Source organism: Ixodes scapularis, unplaced genomic scaffold (assembly GCF_016920785.2).
Source record: "Ixodes scapularis isolate PalLabHiFi unplaced genomic scaffold, ASM1692078v2 PGA_scaffold0__279_contigs__length_252992795, whole genome shotgun sequence".
NCBI lineage: Eukaryota > Metazoa > Arthropoda > Arachnida > Ixodida > Ixodidae > Ixodes > Ixodes scapularis.
The window spans coordinates 125,752,114-125,769,572 of NW_024609835.1; the positions used below are offsets into that span (position 1 = coordinate 125,752,114).

The following is a 17,459-nucleotide window of genomic DNA, read 5'->3' on the forward strand; positions in this document are numbered from 1 at the left end:
GAGGAGGAGGGATGGGTACTAGGGGGGTGGGTCAAGTGACCTCGGGTGGCGGGAGGGTCACGTAACCTTGGGGGGGGGGGGGGGGGGGGGTCACGTGACGTCGGGGGGTCACGTGACGTCAGGGGGTCACGTGACGATGCCGATGACGTCATCAGTGACGTCACTGATGACGTCATCAGTGACGATTCCGACGTGGATACCGATGACGTCATCAGTGACGTCACTGATGACGTCAACGGGTGGGTCACGTGACCTCGGGGGGGGGGGGGGGGGGTATTCCCAGGTTACGTGACCGCGGGGGGGTCACGTGACCTGGGTAACCATCGTGACCCTTCTGAGGGTAACCCTTGTGAGGGCAACTCGTGACCCTCGTGAGGGTAACTCTCATAACCCTCGTGAGGGTAACTCTCATAACCCTCGTGAGGGTTATGAGGGTTAGTAACCCTCGTAGCCCTCGTGAGGGTAACCCTTGCGAGAGTAACCGTCGTAACCCTCACGAGGGTTACTTGCGGAGACGCCGACACCGCTCAAGCCGGGAATGGGTGCCTAAGAGCTGCGCTCTAAAAGCACCAATGTCATGTTTGCGTTAACAGTATCGTGCAGTGCACATGAATGTGTGTTCACATTCCCCTTCAAGCTGTAAAAATACTACTATAGAAAGAAAACTTAAAGGGGCCCTGCAATGACTTTTTGACTGGTTTTTAATTTGCACTGAACCTGAGCGTACTGAACGTAGTAACTTAATCCAACTTTTCTTTTCTCAAATTTCACTTTATTTTAAAAGTTATAGGCAAATTAGAATTACAAAAACAAGCAAAAAATAACCTCCTTCATGACGTCGTAGGTCCTGCCTTGAGTGGCCTTGAACTAGAGGAGGAGTAGTGAGCTCATCGAGCGCACACGGCTGCCGCACTCCGTGGCGATGGCTCGAGAGGGCGCCACTAAAGCACGTGTTGGATAGGCTGTATGAAGCGGGCGGCCAGGGCAGCTCGTATTGCATTTGCAGCGCGACTAAACACTAATTCGGCATAACATTCCATTGGCCACAAACGACAGCAAACACGGGGTAAAGATCAGTTCAGAACGGGAGCCACTTCGCGCTGACGCACCGCCAAATGGCCAAATCGCCAACAGGGCCCACGCCGAAAACCTTCGGAACGCTCGGAACCGGTCGGATTCTTAAGCCGGTATACGACCACAGCGCCGCCGCATACATCCGGGACCTTTCTACGCTCCTCGTTTGTCGTAGCCGTCGTAGCCTCATCCCACTAGTCTTTTCTACTATGTGCCATTTTTTTCCGCCGCTTGGTGGCGGGTATGTCGACGGGTCATTTCTCGTTTCCGTACTTTCTAAACTGCATTTGTTTCTTTTCTGACCTAAAATAGTGAACAAAAACCACTTTCATACATAATTGAAACGGTTCGCGACACTTATATTTTGTATCTCGACTAAAAAAGAGCTCTTAACGGCTTTGACCAGTGGCAAGCCCAGGACCAAAGACGTCACATTTTGCGCGCTTTCGGTACCGCAGGTCGCCCTCGTCGGTGGAGGAGGTTTCCGCGTCGTCCGGTTAAAATATGACGCACTGATACTTAGTTACTCTCTCCGTGCCCCATGGCTTGCCCCAGCCCCAAGAGACGTAGAAACCGCAAAAAAGGTAGACGCTTAAATATGATTGCAGGGCCCCTTTAAAGGGGCCCTGCAAGCACTTTTTTACTTGTTTTTAATTTGCACCAAACCTGAGCGCACTGACCGTAGTAACTTAATGTAACTTTTCTTTCCTTGAATTTCGCTTTATTTTAAAAGTTATAGGCAAATTAAAATTACAAAAACAAGCAAAAAAGAACCTCCCTCATGACGTCCTTGGTTGCTTGAGTGGCCGTGAACTAGAGGAGAGATAGTGAGCGCAGCGAGCGCTCACGGCTGCCGCACTCCGTGTCGACGGCGCGAGAGGGCGCCACTAAAGCGTGTTCTGGATAAGCTGTATACAGCGAGCAGCCAGAGCGGCTCTCATTGCATTTGCTGCGCGATTAAACACTAAATCGGCATGACACTTCATTGGACCCAAACGACAGCAAACACGGGGTAAAGATCAGTTCAGAATGGGAGTCACTTCGCGCTGCCGTACCGCGAAATGGCCAAAACGCAAGACAAAGCTACTCGCTGAAGGCCTTCGGAACGCTCAGAGCTGGTCGGATCCTCCAGTCCGTAAACGACCGCAGCACCGCCGCGTACATCCGGGACCTTTCCGTGTCGGTGCCTGAACCCACTACTGTTTTCTAGTATGCGCCGCCTTTTTCACCGCTTGGTGGCGGGTATGTCGAAGGGTTTTTTCTTGTTTCCGTACTTCATGAACTGCATTCGTTTCTTTTTTTATCTAAAATACTGAACCAAAACTACTTTTATAAATAATTGAAACGGTTCGCGCCACTTATATTTTGTATTTCGACTAAAAAGAAGCTTTTAGCGGCTCTGACCAGTAGTAAGCCGAGGACCAAAGACGTCACATTTCACGCGCTTTCGGTACCGTGGGTCGCCCCCGTCGGTGGAGGAGGTTTCCGCGTCGTCTGGGTAAAATATGATGCACTGATATTTAGTTACTCTCTCCGTGCCCGCTGGCTTGCCTGAACCCTAAGAGACGTGGAAACCGCAAAAAAAGTAAACGCTTAAATATGATTGCAGGGCCCCTTTAAATATTGTTGGCATAGTAGACAAGTAGTAGAAAAGGATACTATGTGTTTTCTCGGTAAAGCATGGTGGATAACTGGAATTGCTGGTCATTTCATATTCATAATCAGGTGCAGTGTTTGCACACTTTTCTTTTACTGTGGGGTTAAATTTTAATATTGCAGTCTTTTTCAAGGTAAATGTTCCAGTCTAATTGTCTGGGTGAATGCCAAAACACATGTCATTTTTAACCGTGATGCCAACCTAGTGACACCTTACTATTATGCAGGCACAGAGAGTCAAGGGAGCTGTTTTCAGCATGGCTGGTGCCCCCAGTTCATTGTCTAGCATACAAGTTCTCAAAACGGGTTCCTAGGAACCCGGGTTTCCCTAGAGTACCCTCATGGGCTCCCCAAGCTACCAAATTTTTTTCGACCATCTTTGTAGCCCATAAGTAAAGTTTTTTTAACCAGTTTAAGCACCATGTTAGCAGATATGTAACGCTCCCTCGCATACGCATTGTTGTTTTCAAAATCTGCAGGCCTCTGCACTGCTTCACTGCACCAACACAGAAACCAAGAGAGGTTTCTCAACGGCTATTCGGGACACATAAGGGCCCCTCGAGATAGGAAAGTTTGAGAACTTCTGATCTAGCATGCAAGCTGTCTTTGTGCTGGCAAATGCTCACTCATTGTTATTGGTTTCGCTGATGTTCTCAAAACAATTTCTATACTAGTAGCTCTTCCGTGTATATATGACGCAGAGTGATGGTTAACAAGGGCATTACTCCGACTGGTCCGTTTAAGCCGGTCGTGTTCTTGCGGGACAATGTTGGTGTCGCGATCTAAAGCTGCCATTTCGAAGCATGCTTTGAGGCACGTAATATTAGGCCGCCAAAACTATTTACTAAAAGTACCTACTTTTATGAATAAAAATCGAGATTGCCGATTAGAAGATGCGAGCTTCCTCTTAAAAGGGGTGCTTGTCGACTTCGTTCCTTTTCTTTATTCTGTGTTCCTGCGCACCTCTGAAGAAGACCCGCAATTTAAGCCATTGTAAACAACTTAATAAACATTAAAAATAAATGTGTCACTGAACACTTCACTTTCTGGGGAAACTGGCATTAGAACCACATTGAGGTATTAGTAGGTAGTTGATATTTGCGGAGTTTGCCTTTCTTATTTTTGCTATGGACCGACATTTAGTGAAACTTGCGTGAACTAAGACCCTCATGTACACTGGCACTTTGCCTCATCCTCACATTCCAATGTGAACTGTACATAAAACAGGCCACAAATCCTTTGTGTCGCCACACCGCCATCACCAACAAGGTTATCTCTGAAACACCACGGTCACCAGCAGTATGATAACGGCGGGAAAGGGTCGCAGCTGTTTGTCCCGCCTCCAGCGCAAACCTTCAACAATGCTTTGGCGTCTCACGAGCTTGGAGCACGCATGGGCAGCCAAAGCATTACAAAAGGCAATGAGCACCTGCCGAAAGCCGAGCGTTTGAAAGAGACGCTTCACCATTCTCATAGTAAACAAATTAGGCAAAAGCAAATAGGCCCAATTCTCTCAAAATCCTCAAGATGCGCCCACGTAATGCTGGCTGTGGCGTCTGCAAGACACGACCATAAAGGCAGCACCATGTGAAACACAAGCATCTGTCAGCGCCTCTATGTGTGCTAAGAGAGTGCCTAAAAAAAATATAAGGAACAAGCAAACAACAATATGCAGCTCGTGGCCTCGGCGTTCTGTCGAAACACAGAGAACTCATTCTTTTCAGCCGTTTTGTTTCTTTTCATACACCGGTCCAGCCCTAAAAATATCCCATTTTGCTCACTGGAAGCGCTGCTCGAAACTCAAGAGCTAAAGGCCTATTTCAGTATGGTCAGCTTTTAAGGAAAGGGAAGCTTTGCCTCGATTTGAATGTGGTTCCCCAGGCACATCCTGTCGCAACCACCAGCCTCCTATTCTGAAGCAGAAGAGAGGCGCAACAAGCGGAATTATGTCCATATGCAGGCAGCGGCGGATGTCTTTTGCACTTGCACTGCTTGGACCGGCACAATCTTCCGCGTTTTCTCTCGTGCCGTTTTCTATAGTCGTGGAGACAGTAGTACCAGCAGGGTTTACTAGTTGTAACTCGTATACTGTGTGGTGGTCACCGTCGTGCACTAGTCATGCTGGCAGCGCCATAGAGCTTATGATTGTCTCACGTCACTGGCCGATATCAATTGTGGCATTAGCAATGGTAGTATAACGAAATGGGTTGGCTTTTTTTCATTTGTTGTCGTTAAAGTGGCAACATAACAGCGAGTTTGGAAGCTGTGTTTCAGGTTTCCGACTCTTCCATCAGCTGGTGTAGAAGCAAAAAATGAATTGGGGCAGTTCCAGAACCTTTCAACACCGGGACGCAAGTTTGCAATATCTGGCATCAGGCATCTCCAAACCACGGCCCGTGGGCCAAATCCACCCCGCGGATGTCTCCTGACTGGCCCGTGGCTGGCCACAGTACTCCAAGCCCAGTTCGTAGCTCGCTGCTACCGGCGCAAAAATAAGTGGGCGTAAAGAAACGGTGCGCGTAAACGAAGATGCCATAAAAAGATGACAAAAATCTGCCTATCGATAAGGCGCGTCCTCTCACCACATTATTCTTTGAAGTTTGGACATTGTTATTACTGGCATCACCATCTTAGTCCCCTGTTCTATATCAGTGTAACGATGCATGTTAAAATTCCTTTGCATTCCCATGTATATTGTGCTTAGTGTCCGGTGTCATATCTACTGCATATTGTCAGCATCTGTTCTATCATTCTCATTAGTCTTCTGCCCTGCGTGAACATACCAAAGTTCCCATGTGCGTTGATTTATGCCACAAGTTGTCTAGGTCCCAATTATTGTGTAATGTCAGTGAGCTAAATATTGAATTTCAAAATAAAATATCTTTTCATCCAGTATTTTTTTTATTCTAAATTTCAATTTTGTATTTAGATGCTGATCTAGGATTATTTAAGCTTATACCTCATTTATATTTACTTATTTATTTTCCAGCCCTTGAGACGGCAACAGATCCCTTAGCCAAAAAGTTTGGAGACTTGTTTTACATTATGCTCATCGGTCTATGAGACTGGTCGAGAAGTTTTTCCAGTTTACCACCATGACCTGCACTGATGTTCGAGTGTTTTCTTTGTAGATGTAAATAGAAGTATGAGTGCTTTGTCATTAGGCTGTCCCCCTCCCAGAATCACCAGGCACACCATTGCAGGTGACTCTGCCATTTCCTTCGTCTCTAGATCACAATGCAAAATGTTTGCTTCTAGAAATATGGCTGCATACCTTCCAAGACACTATTCGCAACTCCAGCCCGCCGCTCGCCCTCTCGCGAACAAACAAAGAACCAGAGGAGCGGGGAGAGCGGCGGCGGCACGGAGACAACGGCAGGGACTGTCGGCCTTGGTGCCGCTACATTACCGCATGGTTCTGGTCGACGTGTTTGTACGTAAAGCAGTTTTAACGAAAAAAGTGAGCGCGTTAGAATAGCAATTCTTGTGTTCCACCCCGCAACAATGTTGCACAAAGGGGCTGGGATATCTTATTTCACTAGGGGCATTTCGTATATCGCATACAATGCAGATGCTGGTCTTGTGGTCGCCAGCTCAGTTTGTGCTCAACGTGACGGCAAATGCTCCCTGGGGAGCTTTATAGCGTACGGTTTACGAAAAGTTTATTCTTTGCCCCAAGTAGGAGACTAGTCGCAGGCTACTGTACGGTAAAGCATTGCAAGAGGAGACTAGTCGCAGAACAGTATGTCAAGCATTAGACATCGGGAATGGGTTAGCGTTTTCAGACCGTTACAAGGAACATGACCATTTGTTCCGAGCCTTTTCAAGAGACAGAATACGCATACTTGATTTCAGGTAATTACAAAATCAAAGAAATGCTCAAAGCTTTTTAAGCGAGTCTGTGCTAGCCAGCCGTTCGTGACGAGAGCTTTCAACGGGCAGTTTTGGCGAGGCGGGTCTCAACGCTGCAAACACAGCTCAAATTTATGGTGTATTAAAATAGCTGACAGAGCAATAAATAAAACTCCTAAACATGCTGATGGCTTCAATAGGCAGTTTTAGCATAGCATTATTGCAAGCTACCGGAGCACGGCAATGCTGCTGGCAGGTGCTGAAAATTGTGCTTCAAAGGCGCGGTACGAACTTGCGGTTGCAATGCTTTACCGTACAGTAGCCTGTGGCTAAGCTATCCTAAAACTAACCATAGTGTATTATGGTCACGGGTTGCAGTACGCTAAAACCGTGACTGTGAGCAGCGAGTGGCGAGCATGCAACACACACATTAATACTGTGAACACTGCTCTTCCAGAGCTTGACTGTCTTCGTGCACGGCTCACTTTATAAAGCACTAATGGCCAGACAGAGCACAAACACCATGATATCTTCAGCCCACTGAGGAGGAGGAGGAAAGAACATTTATTGTCCGACAGAATTGGCATTCTCCCTCCCCCCTCGGCACCAGGCCGGGGAGGCAGGAGGCACCGCTTTAGATGCTGGCCAGGAGGTCTTGTGTCCCGGCGGCCTCTTCAGCCAAAAATATTTTGCCACAGAGGCGTGGCCGATGCCCAAAACGCGCTCTCCAAAGCTCTGCAAGTTGAGGTTTCCGCAACTTCTAAATATCAGCATGCTCGTTTTCCTAACACACATTAGCACCTCAGTCACCTGTCATATGCTCCTGCCAACTAAATAGACTAATTATTTTTAGCACACTGACCAGCATGTGCACGGGTAATCCTGGGAAATCTATCCCTGTCCCTTCCACCGTCTTGGAACTACCGCCCCGCCAACTATAGGGCGTTGGAGTTGCGAATAGTTGGTCGGCGGTCATCTGAAATGAACTTTGGTGCTCGTTAGCGGTGCGCTTGGGCTTTCTGCCGCCTCTAAGCATCCAAACCACTTTGTCAATGTTTTGGTGGAGAAATAAAGCATGGGGAACCGCACGGTTTGCAAAAGTATTAAGTTTTATTCACGAACATGCACTGCTTGATAAAACAACACCCCTTACAATACAAAAAGAGCAAGGGCAACAAAATGCAAAGAAAAATATCGAAAACATTTTACACCTTCTGGGCTTCTGCTCTGGACGGTAGGCCACTAGGGATGGCCGCATAAAACTGCCAGGCAGAATGTTTGTGGCACGGACATTTGTATGTACACTGCTTCCGAGCCAATGCAAACTTAACACTGTAATTTAAACCGGGAGTATGTTCAGAAAGCATGGTTGCCATGAGGTAATGAACTGTTTCTCCCACCCTCCAAACCCCCCCCCCAATCTAAAAAAAAATTCCAGATTGCATGTGAGCAATGTGGACTGCACTGCTTTTGAAGGGAAGTTCCGGCAAAATTTTGGACAGTCACTGACTTGCCTCAAAATTGGTTCAGCACGTTAATAGACATCTGAACTAGTACACCAAATTACAAGTCTCTTTTTTGCAAAGTACTAAATATATAAATTCGGTCAGTTTGAGACTCTACTGGCAACACTGAAAACACAACGTCAAATGTCATATGGGGGCAGTACAGCTTGTTCCCGACGGGCTGCAAGAAGTTTGACAGTGTGAAATGAATACTGGCATAACCTACACCAGCATAACATGAAAAATAAAGAGTGAGATACCGCGTTTTTAAACTGCCTGCTCAACTTGCGAGTTATGCAACGACGTGTGATGTCGCTCCACTGGAGAGTATGAGAAAATTTGAATGGTTATATTTGCGTAAGACCTTAATTTTCTAGAATTGTGCAAATATTCAAATCTTCTAATAATAAGCAATTTGACATTCGCTTCGGGATGAACTGCAACATTCATATTTTGCAAAGTGTTGACTGCAGAGCATTGGCTCCGTTGAGCGTGCTGTTTACCGAGCACTGGTGCACTGCGGAGCAGCAGCACCCGCGAGGCTCGCTTCCCTGGGTGTTGCTTTTCCGCAGTGCAGGGGTGCTCAGAAAAAGGCGTGCTCCACGGGGCGATAAACACTTTGAAAAGCATAAATATTGCAGTCACGTGCTTGGGAAAAAAAGCACACTTTCAAAGTGGGATGGTGCACACCTGGTATATTTAAAAAAAAAAAAAAAAAAAATGAAAAGTTTGTGAATGTCGATACCTACACTGTAGCAAAATTTTAAAAACTAAACTGTGCCTATTATGCTAGAGTTTCTGTTAGGTAGAGATGTCCTGACAACCTGCATTTCATAAATTCATTTTTAAGAAAGGACATTTGCATATACCATAAAATCTCGTGAACGCCAACCCAAATTAAAAAAGATAATTGGTGAAAAACATGGGGTGGGCTACCGGACGCGATAGCCAAACTTTATAAAAACCAATAATGATAATACGCGGGGGTATCCCCTACAAACCACTAAAACGGGAACTGATACCTCCAAAAAGCGGACACGGCAAATTCGCGTTTCACGATTCGATAAACAACCGGGAATTAGCTACGAAGTCCCGTTTCCCTGTAAAAGATATTGTAGATCACAGATGCAGCAGACTTGCGTTTCATGGTGCAATAAACACGCATGGACAGCATACATGTCGCGGGAACCGATATCACGGACAAAAACACGTGAACCTGCCGCAAACTCTATTGCCACGTGTACCGGTACTGCAGATCACGCGGTTGACGCAATTCCCGTCGTCCGCTGCGTGATGTCTGGTGGGAATCGGGCCAGAAAAACAGGATGGGTGATCTCTCGGGTGAGGGCGTCCTTACGGTATTTTACGGTAGGTACAGTTGCGCATCTCTGTAGGTTTAACTTTACGTCAAATGCGTCGTTTAACTGCCATCCCAATATAGGCATTAGACATTCTCAGGCCACGGTCCATAAATATAGCTAGAATAAAAGTAACAGCTTTGAAATGGACAAGTGGAAGGAGTGAAAGGATTGGAGAAGCTATTAGAAAATATTCGGCCAAAACCATTATTCGCTTTGAATTTGCTTTGAACTCAAAATCCACTAGTATTTGCCCATGCATATTTCTTTCTGAATAGCCATTTTGAATTTAAAAGTAATAAAATAGCACGCCGGGAAGAGTAAAGCCTAGGTACCCCTGAAATGTGTCTAGTTTGCTTAGCTCGAGAAACCGCCGGAGCTCCCCTCAAGGCTGGATGATCGCCATATGCAGCATTCTCGTAACATTGTACGTCACCAAACTTTGTTGTCACATGAACCAGCACATGAACAAAGAGGGATGAAGATTCTGTCTGGTGTAACAACTAGGTTGCCAAGATATCGGTGGTCCATGGAGAAACTTGTTTCCTTATCACAATTTTGTTTTGTATTCAACTGCACCAATGACCCTGTAGGACCCTCTTGCAGATAGGAACAGGCATGGAGGCACGTCGCATCCCCTCTGCTGCGTATGCCGGAACCTGTAAATATAGAAGTGTTGATGTTAATCTAATACTGGGATCTGAAACCTATGGTATGGGTCACGAGGACTGTGTCACAGTCTTGCTGCAACCTAGTGCAGAGATACAGGCAGAAGTGTCTTTGTTTATTTGACGCGCTTAGACTGCCAGTGGGCTCATTAGCATGATGGCAAAGAGAGCGGTAATGGCATTATTGTGACTATACTATTCGTTCCTAGATGAAGATTCTCAATTACACAAAGGGTACAGTCATTGCAGCATCCATTCAGCTACTCTTTTTCTAAGTATGCATGCCGTGTTGGTCACATTCTTCTTGCAGCTGCACTCTGTTTCACTGTTGACATTCAGCTATTCTAAAGTATGTATGCCTTTCTGGTTTTTGTGTCCAAAAACTGCCACCCGACGCAACATGTTGGGCTGCCCGGTCGCCCTCTTCCTTTTGCTCTGCATCCCCCTTCTTTGCCTCCGTGCTGTGCTCCTTTCCTGTGCTGGAAAGGGATTCCGGCTTTTGCAGTAGCCCGTTATCTTTAGGTTTTTCCTCCTGCATACATGCATGCGCTTCTGTTGTGCTATGTTTGCCTAGTTAATCTACCAGAAAATACTGGGAAAGCGCCCACTCAAAATATTGAGATACTAATCATGAAAAAATGGGGGATGGGCACTTGTCCGGCCATGAATTTTACTTATAAATGTACTGTGCATATCTTCTCAGATCTTCCAAATTTGGGAATGGGCGCTTAGTATGGAATGGGCAGATGTGCGGTATTTTATCGTAGTACGGTAGTTTGTGTCAAGTTCAGAGTTTCTAAATGTGCATCACTCGTGACGTGCAGGCGTCGAACTTCATGGTTTGCACCGGCATGCATGTCCAGCTTCACCCATCCGCATTAATGTGCTAGGAGGCGTGGGGGAGTCTAGAAATTCTGCTCTAACCTAACCTAACATCCCGACACATAGGTGGATATGTTTTTTCAAAAAACAGCCCACGTGAAATAAATTATGTGAAAGTGCTTCCCGTTTCACCTATGGGCCCCCAAAAGCGTTTTAGTTGTTACGTTTCCCCAGATCATACTCTTTTTTCTTTGCGGCCCCTTGAAAAAGGTATTAACGGGGTTCTACTGCAACCCGTCTGGCTAGCATCAGAGCTGATGTGGTGTAATATCTCGTTTTCATTCATACTGCTTTGCACAAAAGGTAACGAAAACATGGCCATTTGATCACCTCCTCATGGCCCATGAAGCCCACAAGAATGATAGCCAATGATAGGATGACAGAAGTTTGGTGCCCGCTTACCTATACTCTTTAGAGTGAAGTAACTTCTGTCAGAAAAGAGGCAACTGTAACCCCGGGCTGAGACATCTTTGATCTTCTTCAGGATATTTTTCCTTCATCAGTAAGAGTATCTCATGAAAACTACTAGAATCATGTCAACAGTATTAGGAAGATACAATTGCTGCAAGTTATATACGAAGCTTTATTTTTATTTTTTTATGTTTTTCTTTACACACTACTACCAAAATGCAAATTTCCATTGCATTCCACTAAATGGAGTTTCAACAACTCTAAAAACAATAAGTGCTAAAAGCGTGAAGTGTTATTTGTTAGGAAAATGAACAAAAAAACTTGACTAGCAAACTCCTGACATATAAGTGTATATGTTTCTTCAAATGTCCCATCCACAATAGATTGATCTCACCAGCCGGTTTGAGTACGCTACCGTTGCCGCAATGCATCGAGGGAAGTTTAGTCTTTCTGCACGTGCCACCCCCACGCTGGAGCTCTGCGCTTGCGGGTGCGAGACTTCTCAGGCACTACCACCTGCCTCCTGCGAACTAAAGTTATGGTGGCTTAAAGCATGCTCTGAACGCTTGGTGAGATCGGTCTATTCGTTTGCCTTTCGGGTCGCCCATGCACGTGAGTAGTGGTAGCAGACGTGGCTGTACGCCATTTTCAGTAGCGCTTCAGGACGGCATCGAAAGTCGGTAACAGCGTGGGGCCGGGAGCAGCCCAGCATTTTAATTGCTGGATTGCAATCACGTTCACTTTTCGCCTGCAACAACAATACAAGCGTAATAACTGGCTAAAGTTTTGTAGGAAGCCATTTGAATGCTTCCCCATTTACTGATAGATAGCACCAAACAACATTCGCAAAAATCCGATTGCATCTACGCCATTGTGCAATGTGCGTCGCAGCGACAGCAACTTCGTGCTCGCGTAATTCGCTATCATTGCAATGTTGTCATCAATTCTGCGCCGCCTTCCGAGCACGATTCTGAGGATCTCCACGGCATTTATGCTTCCGCTCTCGGTTCCGTCATTCTCATGCCTGATCCATACTCCGTTTGTGACGAGCCTCCTTAGCGCGCCGTACCTGAAAGACTCGTTCTTCAGACCAGCTGCAAACGTTTTGACGTCTAGTCATACGGTGTGCAAGTTTGTCTGCTAGGATGGTCGTGCACGTGCGTTGGCACAACAGGGTGTCGACTACAGTCGACTATTTATACGACAAGGTCCGGGCATGATGTCGTCGTTGGTAGATTCCCGGCCCGCCCCATGTGCCAGATACGCTGAAGCTCGACAACACTTGCTGCAAAGCAGCAGACGGCGCTGCATAGATCCACTAGTATTAACGTTAGAAGTGGGGAGGGGGGGGGGGGAAGGGAAGGGAGAGGTGGTAATGCTACAGCCCCATCACCTCCAAGGCACCATTCAAGAAACGGGCTTGCAGCCTGTGCCATTGGCGGCCTTTGCCAATGGCAGCCTATGCCATTTTCGGCATTCGTGCTTGTGGCACATGCTTTACTCGCTTTCCGAAACATCGGACGTGCACGTGTTGGGCCTGTGAAGATCCCACGTTGGGCCGTCACATTGTAAACATTGAAATGGTGAATACGGACAGAAGCTGAGGAGGAGGAGGAGATGAGAGCGTGCGGGGACTTCAAAGCACCGAGCCCTGGTCAGAATAATTAGTAGGTAGAATGCTAGTGATGGGCCAAAGTTTTGCCAAACTTTTCTAAAGGTTTGGCAAAAATACATTGTTGACAGACCTAAAAGTGGATATTTCGTTTTAGTCTGGCAGAAAAAGTTTTTGGGTTTCTCTCTCAAGCTTAAATGCAACGTATAATGCATGTTGACACAGCTATTACTAAATGAGGTGATATTTTACAAGATAATTGTATCAATGTAATTTTTGTGTCTTTACTGTCAATTTTACGGCGACTTTTTGCAGAAGCGGTGTGACAACGAGGTTGGGTAGTAGCAGGCGCAGTCACGACACGCGAGTTTCGGTTTTGAGGCCTCGTCAGCACAAAGTACAAGTGTGTACACCGTTAAAATAAAGGCGGTGACACTGTGTTCTTACTTTCTCTGTGAGTCACCCTTTCGTGTGGCTTCATTGGCACTTTGAAAATAATTTCTGCAGCCTCTGTGCACCAAATTAAAAAATAATCTCGATATTCGTGATCCTGGAGGCCAAATGACGATGTAGGAGTTTTTCCTCAAATACAGAACTGCTTCAGTTTCCCTTCAAAGACGCCAGGCTAGAGGTGGAACTGCCCTGGCTAAACCTTCCGTCTACGGCATAAACCAGTGTCGCCACACCTCGAAGGCAGACCGACTTTACGCCGTTCAAATGTGAACAAGAAATTTGGTTTGGTTCTTTGGCACTCGAGGGTCCGCAAAGACCCCCGGTTCCCCACCTCTAGGCCGTCCGTTTCCGTCTTCCCCGGGGACGGCCCCTCTTCCTGGTGGTGCGTTTGGGCTCCGCCTGGCTTGCTTCGGACACCCTCCGCGACACCTTCTGCGTCCCCTGCAAGGCCATCCCTTCGGTCACCCAACTGAACCGTCTCTTGCTCCCGCCTCCCACAGGCACCAGAGAGAAGATGCTCCAGTCTTGTCTTCGGTATGTGAACTGGCACAGACCACAGACCACAACAACCCACACTCTAAAAATAAAAAAAGTAAAAAAAAAAAAAAAAAAAAACCTTGCATGCAACAAACTTTTTAATAAATTTTTTTTTTCTTTTTTTTTTAATATGCATGCATTGTTGAATGTTCAGTCTTTGCCCAAATGCAGCACTAGCCGTCCAGACCAGATGCCGAAGTTTCAGAACTAACCCTTCAATCCTTGTCTTTTCCAAAAGGTGCAAGGAATTTTCTGGAAATTTCAATGGATAACGGGGCTCGTTCTCATTTTTGTTGGCCATTATTTTACCACAGAAAATTTCAGAAAATCGCACAAAACCTTTGAAGAAGATAACGGTTAATTCTGAAACTTTGGCATCTAGTTTGGGCCACTAGTAGTGCTACATTTGGACAAAAAGCGAGCACTCAACAATGCGCTTCATTTTTGCGATTAAAAACGCTATATATTTGGGGGGATCCCCCGTATATCTACATAGGAAGGACCACTTGCTTCTCTCACTGTGCTGAACAGTACCTTGAACACAGTTAAATAAAAGTCAATTTAGACCCTTTACAACAACCCAGCACATGCAAAAATGACTCACGATTCCAAAGAAAATGTTCACTCCCCCTTTGCGCTTGATCTCCTCTCTCAGTGTAAGCCAGAGGAGAAACTGCTCTGTTGCGCCACACCTATCGTAAGCAAATTCTTTTAAAGGGGAAGCTGAAGAGGTCACTGATTTCGAACAAACAGTAAAGGTTCTAATGTAGACACTTGAAAAATGATGTCTTAAGTTTTATTTTGATCTCATTAGTAGGAGCGTCGTAATAGCCAATTAAAACTTGGATGTAGACCCGCCCGTCGCAGCGCAACGGCAGTAAGAAAGTGCGAAAGCGGAGAAAAAGACTAGCAAAAGTGACGTCATCAGTGAGGTCAGACGACCCTTGCTCGCCACCACGCTGCCTCGGGGATGCGGCCAATGACGTCGCGACGCTCTGGACAGATAACGGGAGACAGAGAGGATCACCGTGTGCCCAACAGCAATCGCTGCACATATTTCTCGAAATAAATGCTGTTTAGATTACTTCCGCTGAAGAGAAGTACGACAACTGAATTTACGGGATAAAACGCTATAGAAGTCCGTTCCTAACTCAGATTGCTTGAGAGGTGCTTCAGCTTCCCTTTAATGCTACTGACCACAGGTAGGCATCTTCTTACATGGTGCTCGCATTACGTAGAAAGATAGGGTGCAAACATTTGAGAGGGTGCCTGCCCATTTTTTTTTTTCACATAAAAGAGGAAAGTGGATGCTGGAAACTTTCAGATAATTGGACATTTGAGAGTGGTTTTGTCCCACTCTTGCGGCACTCGTTTTCCCTTCATCCGGACAGAATAGGGCCCGACCTGAGGGGCAGCTTTCGGCAGCCGTCCTCTCTTCTTGGCGGTGGACTGCAGCAGGGGGTGGCGCCTGAGCACTGCCAGGGGAATGTCTTCCTCGCCAATGTGCTTGAAAGGCCGGTTCACGCACAGGTATGTGCCATGCAGGGACTGCAACTCCTTCGTGGCAAAGGTGTTACTGCAGTTCTTGCACCTGTAACGGGGACAAACAAAAAAAGATCGCCGCCAAGCACACAATGGTGACCGCTGTCAAAGGGACACATTAAAACGGAATAAAAAAACGTTTAGCCTTTCCACTCTCGTAAAGAGGGAAGACCAGCAGAGCTGTACTCGATACACTGCCACAACGCGCACGCGTTTGGTTCTCCCGCTTCTTCTTTTCCGACACGCCGCCGATCGTGGATACGTCTCCGGCGAACCAGAGTCGGTCGCACACGGCGCACGTGACGCCAAACGCGTCCTCCACGAACTCCCTCCAGAACCTCGCCGTCGCACCCGGGAACTGTTCAGCCGGCGTGGAGTGCAGTCGTCACCGAGCCTCACGCTTGTGCTTGGCCTCCATGGCACGATTGTCGTCCGTGGCATTGGCTCACCGGCGCCCTTTACATCGCTGGTTCTGTTCCCGGCGGCGGCTTTCCAGGCGAGCGATGTGCTCTTTGGCAAGGCAATCTGAAGCGCTGGACGCAGTGGAAGTCGAGGCAACTGCGGCTTTGCGGCAGTTGCGGACCCATTCGCGCGGCTGCGTACGTCGCTACTCCTTCCGCAGCCTGTCTCCTTTCCACGAAAGGGCATGGGGCCGACCTATCGCGAGTCCAAACCGAAACTGACAAGAGCAGAGCGTAGGAAACAGCACGCAAAATAGACGAGGACAAAGAAACAAACGTGACAAGCGCTGCGTTCGTTACGTGTGCTTCTTTGTCGTCGTCTGTTTTTCACGCTGTTTCCTACAATGATTTCCCACCAACGCACATTACTGTACTCTGTTTCCCCTTGTGTTGTATCGCAGGAAAGGCTACAAGCGCGAGCTCCTCGCTCTAGGGCACATCTCGGTAGCATAAGCTCTCGTGCACTATAAGGGCAGCTGCTAACGCTATGAGCTCGCGCTTCTAGCCTTCGCTGCGGTACAACATACGGTGAAACAGAGTACATCAATTCTTCTATGATAGCTGGAAAGGTTGCCGCCATCTACGAGCGACGGCGGAAACCATACTGGTTGTGTGCTTGCTGCCGTCGCTTATAGATGGCGGTAGCTGTCCAGGTAGGTTTGTGTCGACATACCGGACACGATCCTGGGGAACCTAGCCCTTAACAGCTCCACTGCAAAAACGTTCAGCCCTTCCACTCTCGTGAAGAAGGAAGACCAGCGGAGCTGTACTCAATACACTGCCGCAGCGCGCATGCGCCCGTTTCCCGCTTTTTCTCGTCTGACACGCCGCCGATCGTGGATATGTCTCCGACGAACCACAGTCGGTCGCACACGGCACACATGACAAACGGGTTCTCCACAAACTCCCTCCAGAACCTCGCTGTCCACCCGGGAACTGTTCAGCCGGCGTGGAGTGCTGTCGTCGCCGGGCCTCACACTTGCGCTTTGCCTCCGTGGCACGATCATCGTCCGTGGCGTTGGCCCGCCGGCGCCCTTTACATCGTTGGTACTGTTCTCGGCGGCAGCTTTCCAGGCGAGCGATATGCTCTTTTTTGGCAAGGGAATCTGAAGCGCTGGACGCTGTGGCAGTCCAGGCGACAGCGGCTTTGCGGCGGTTGCGGACCCATTCGCGCTGCTGCACACGTCGCCGCTTCTTCCGCAGCCAGTCTCCTTTCTCCGAAAGGGCGTGCGGCCAACCCATTTTGAGTCCAAGCCGAAACTGATAAGAGCGTAGGAAACAGCGCGCAAAACAGATGAAGAGGAAGAAACACACGTGACGAGTGCTGCGCTTGTTACGTGTGCTTCTTCTTCATTGTCGTCTGTTTTTCGCACTGTTTCTACAATGAATTTTCACCGACGTGCCCAACTATCCATTCTTCCATGATAGCTGGAAAAGTTGCTGCCATC

The 17,459-nt window shown here is 47.4% G+C and overlaps 1 protein-coding gene across 1 annotated transcript in view; it reads right to left on the minus strand.

Moving 5' to 3' along the window:
* Positions 1 to 8,917: 8,917 nt before the first annotated feature.
* LOC8037074 (zinc finger protein 425) overlaps positions 8,918 to 17,459 on the minus strand; it is a 51,302-nt gene continuing 42,760 nt past the window's right edge. The window contains exons 9-11 of the mRNA XM_040217844.3: positions 15,413 to 15,599; positions 13,803 to 13,912; positions 8,918 to 10,104 (exon numbers count right to left, since the gene is read on the minus strand). Coding sequence (XP_040073778.1) covers positions 13,805 to 13,912; positions 15,413 to 15,599 — 295 coding nt within the window. The 3' untranslated portion in view covers positions 8,918 to 10,104; positions 13,803 to 13,804. The remainder of the gene's footprint in view (positions 10,105 to 13,802; positions 13,913 to 15,412; positions 15,600 to 17,459) is intronic.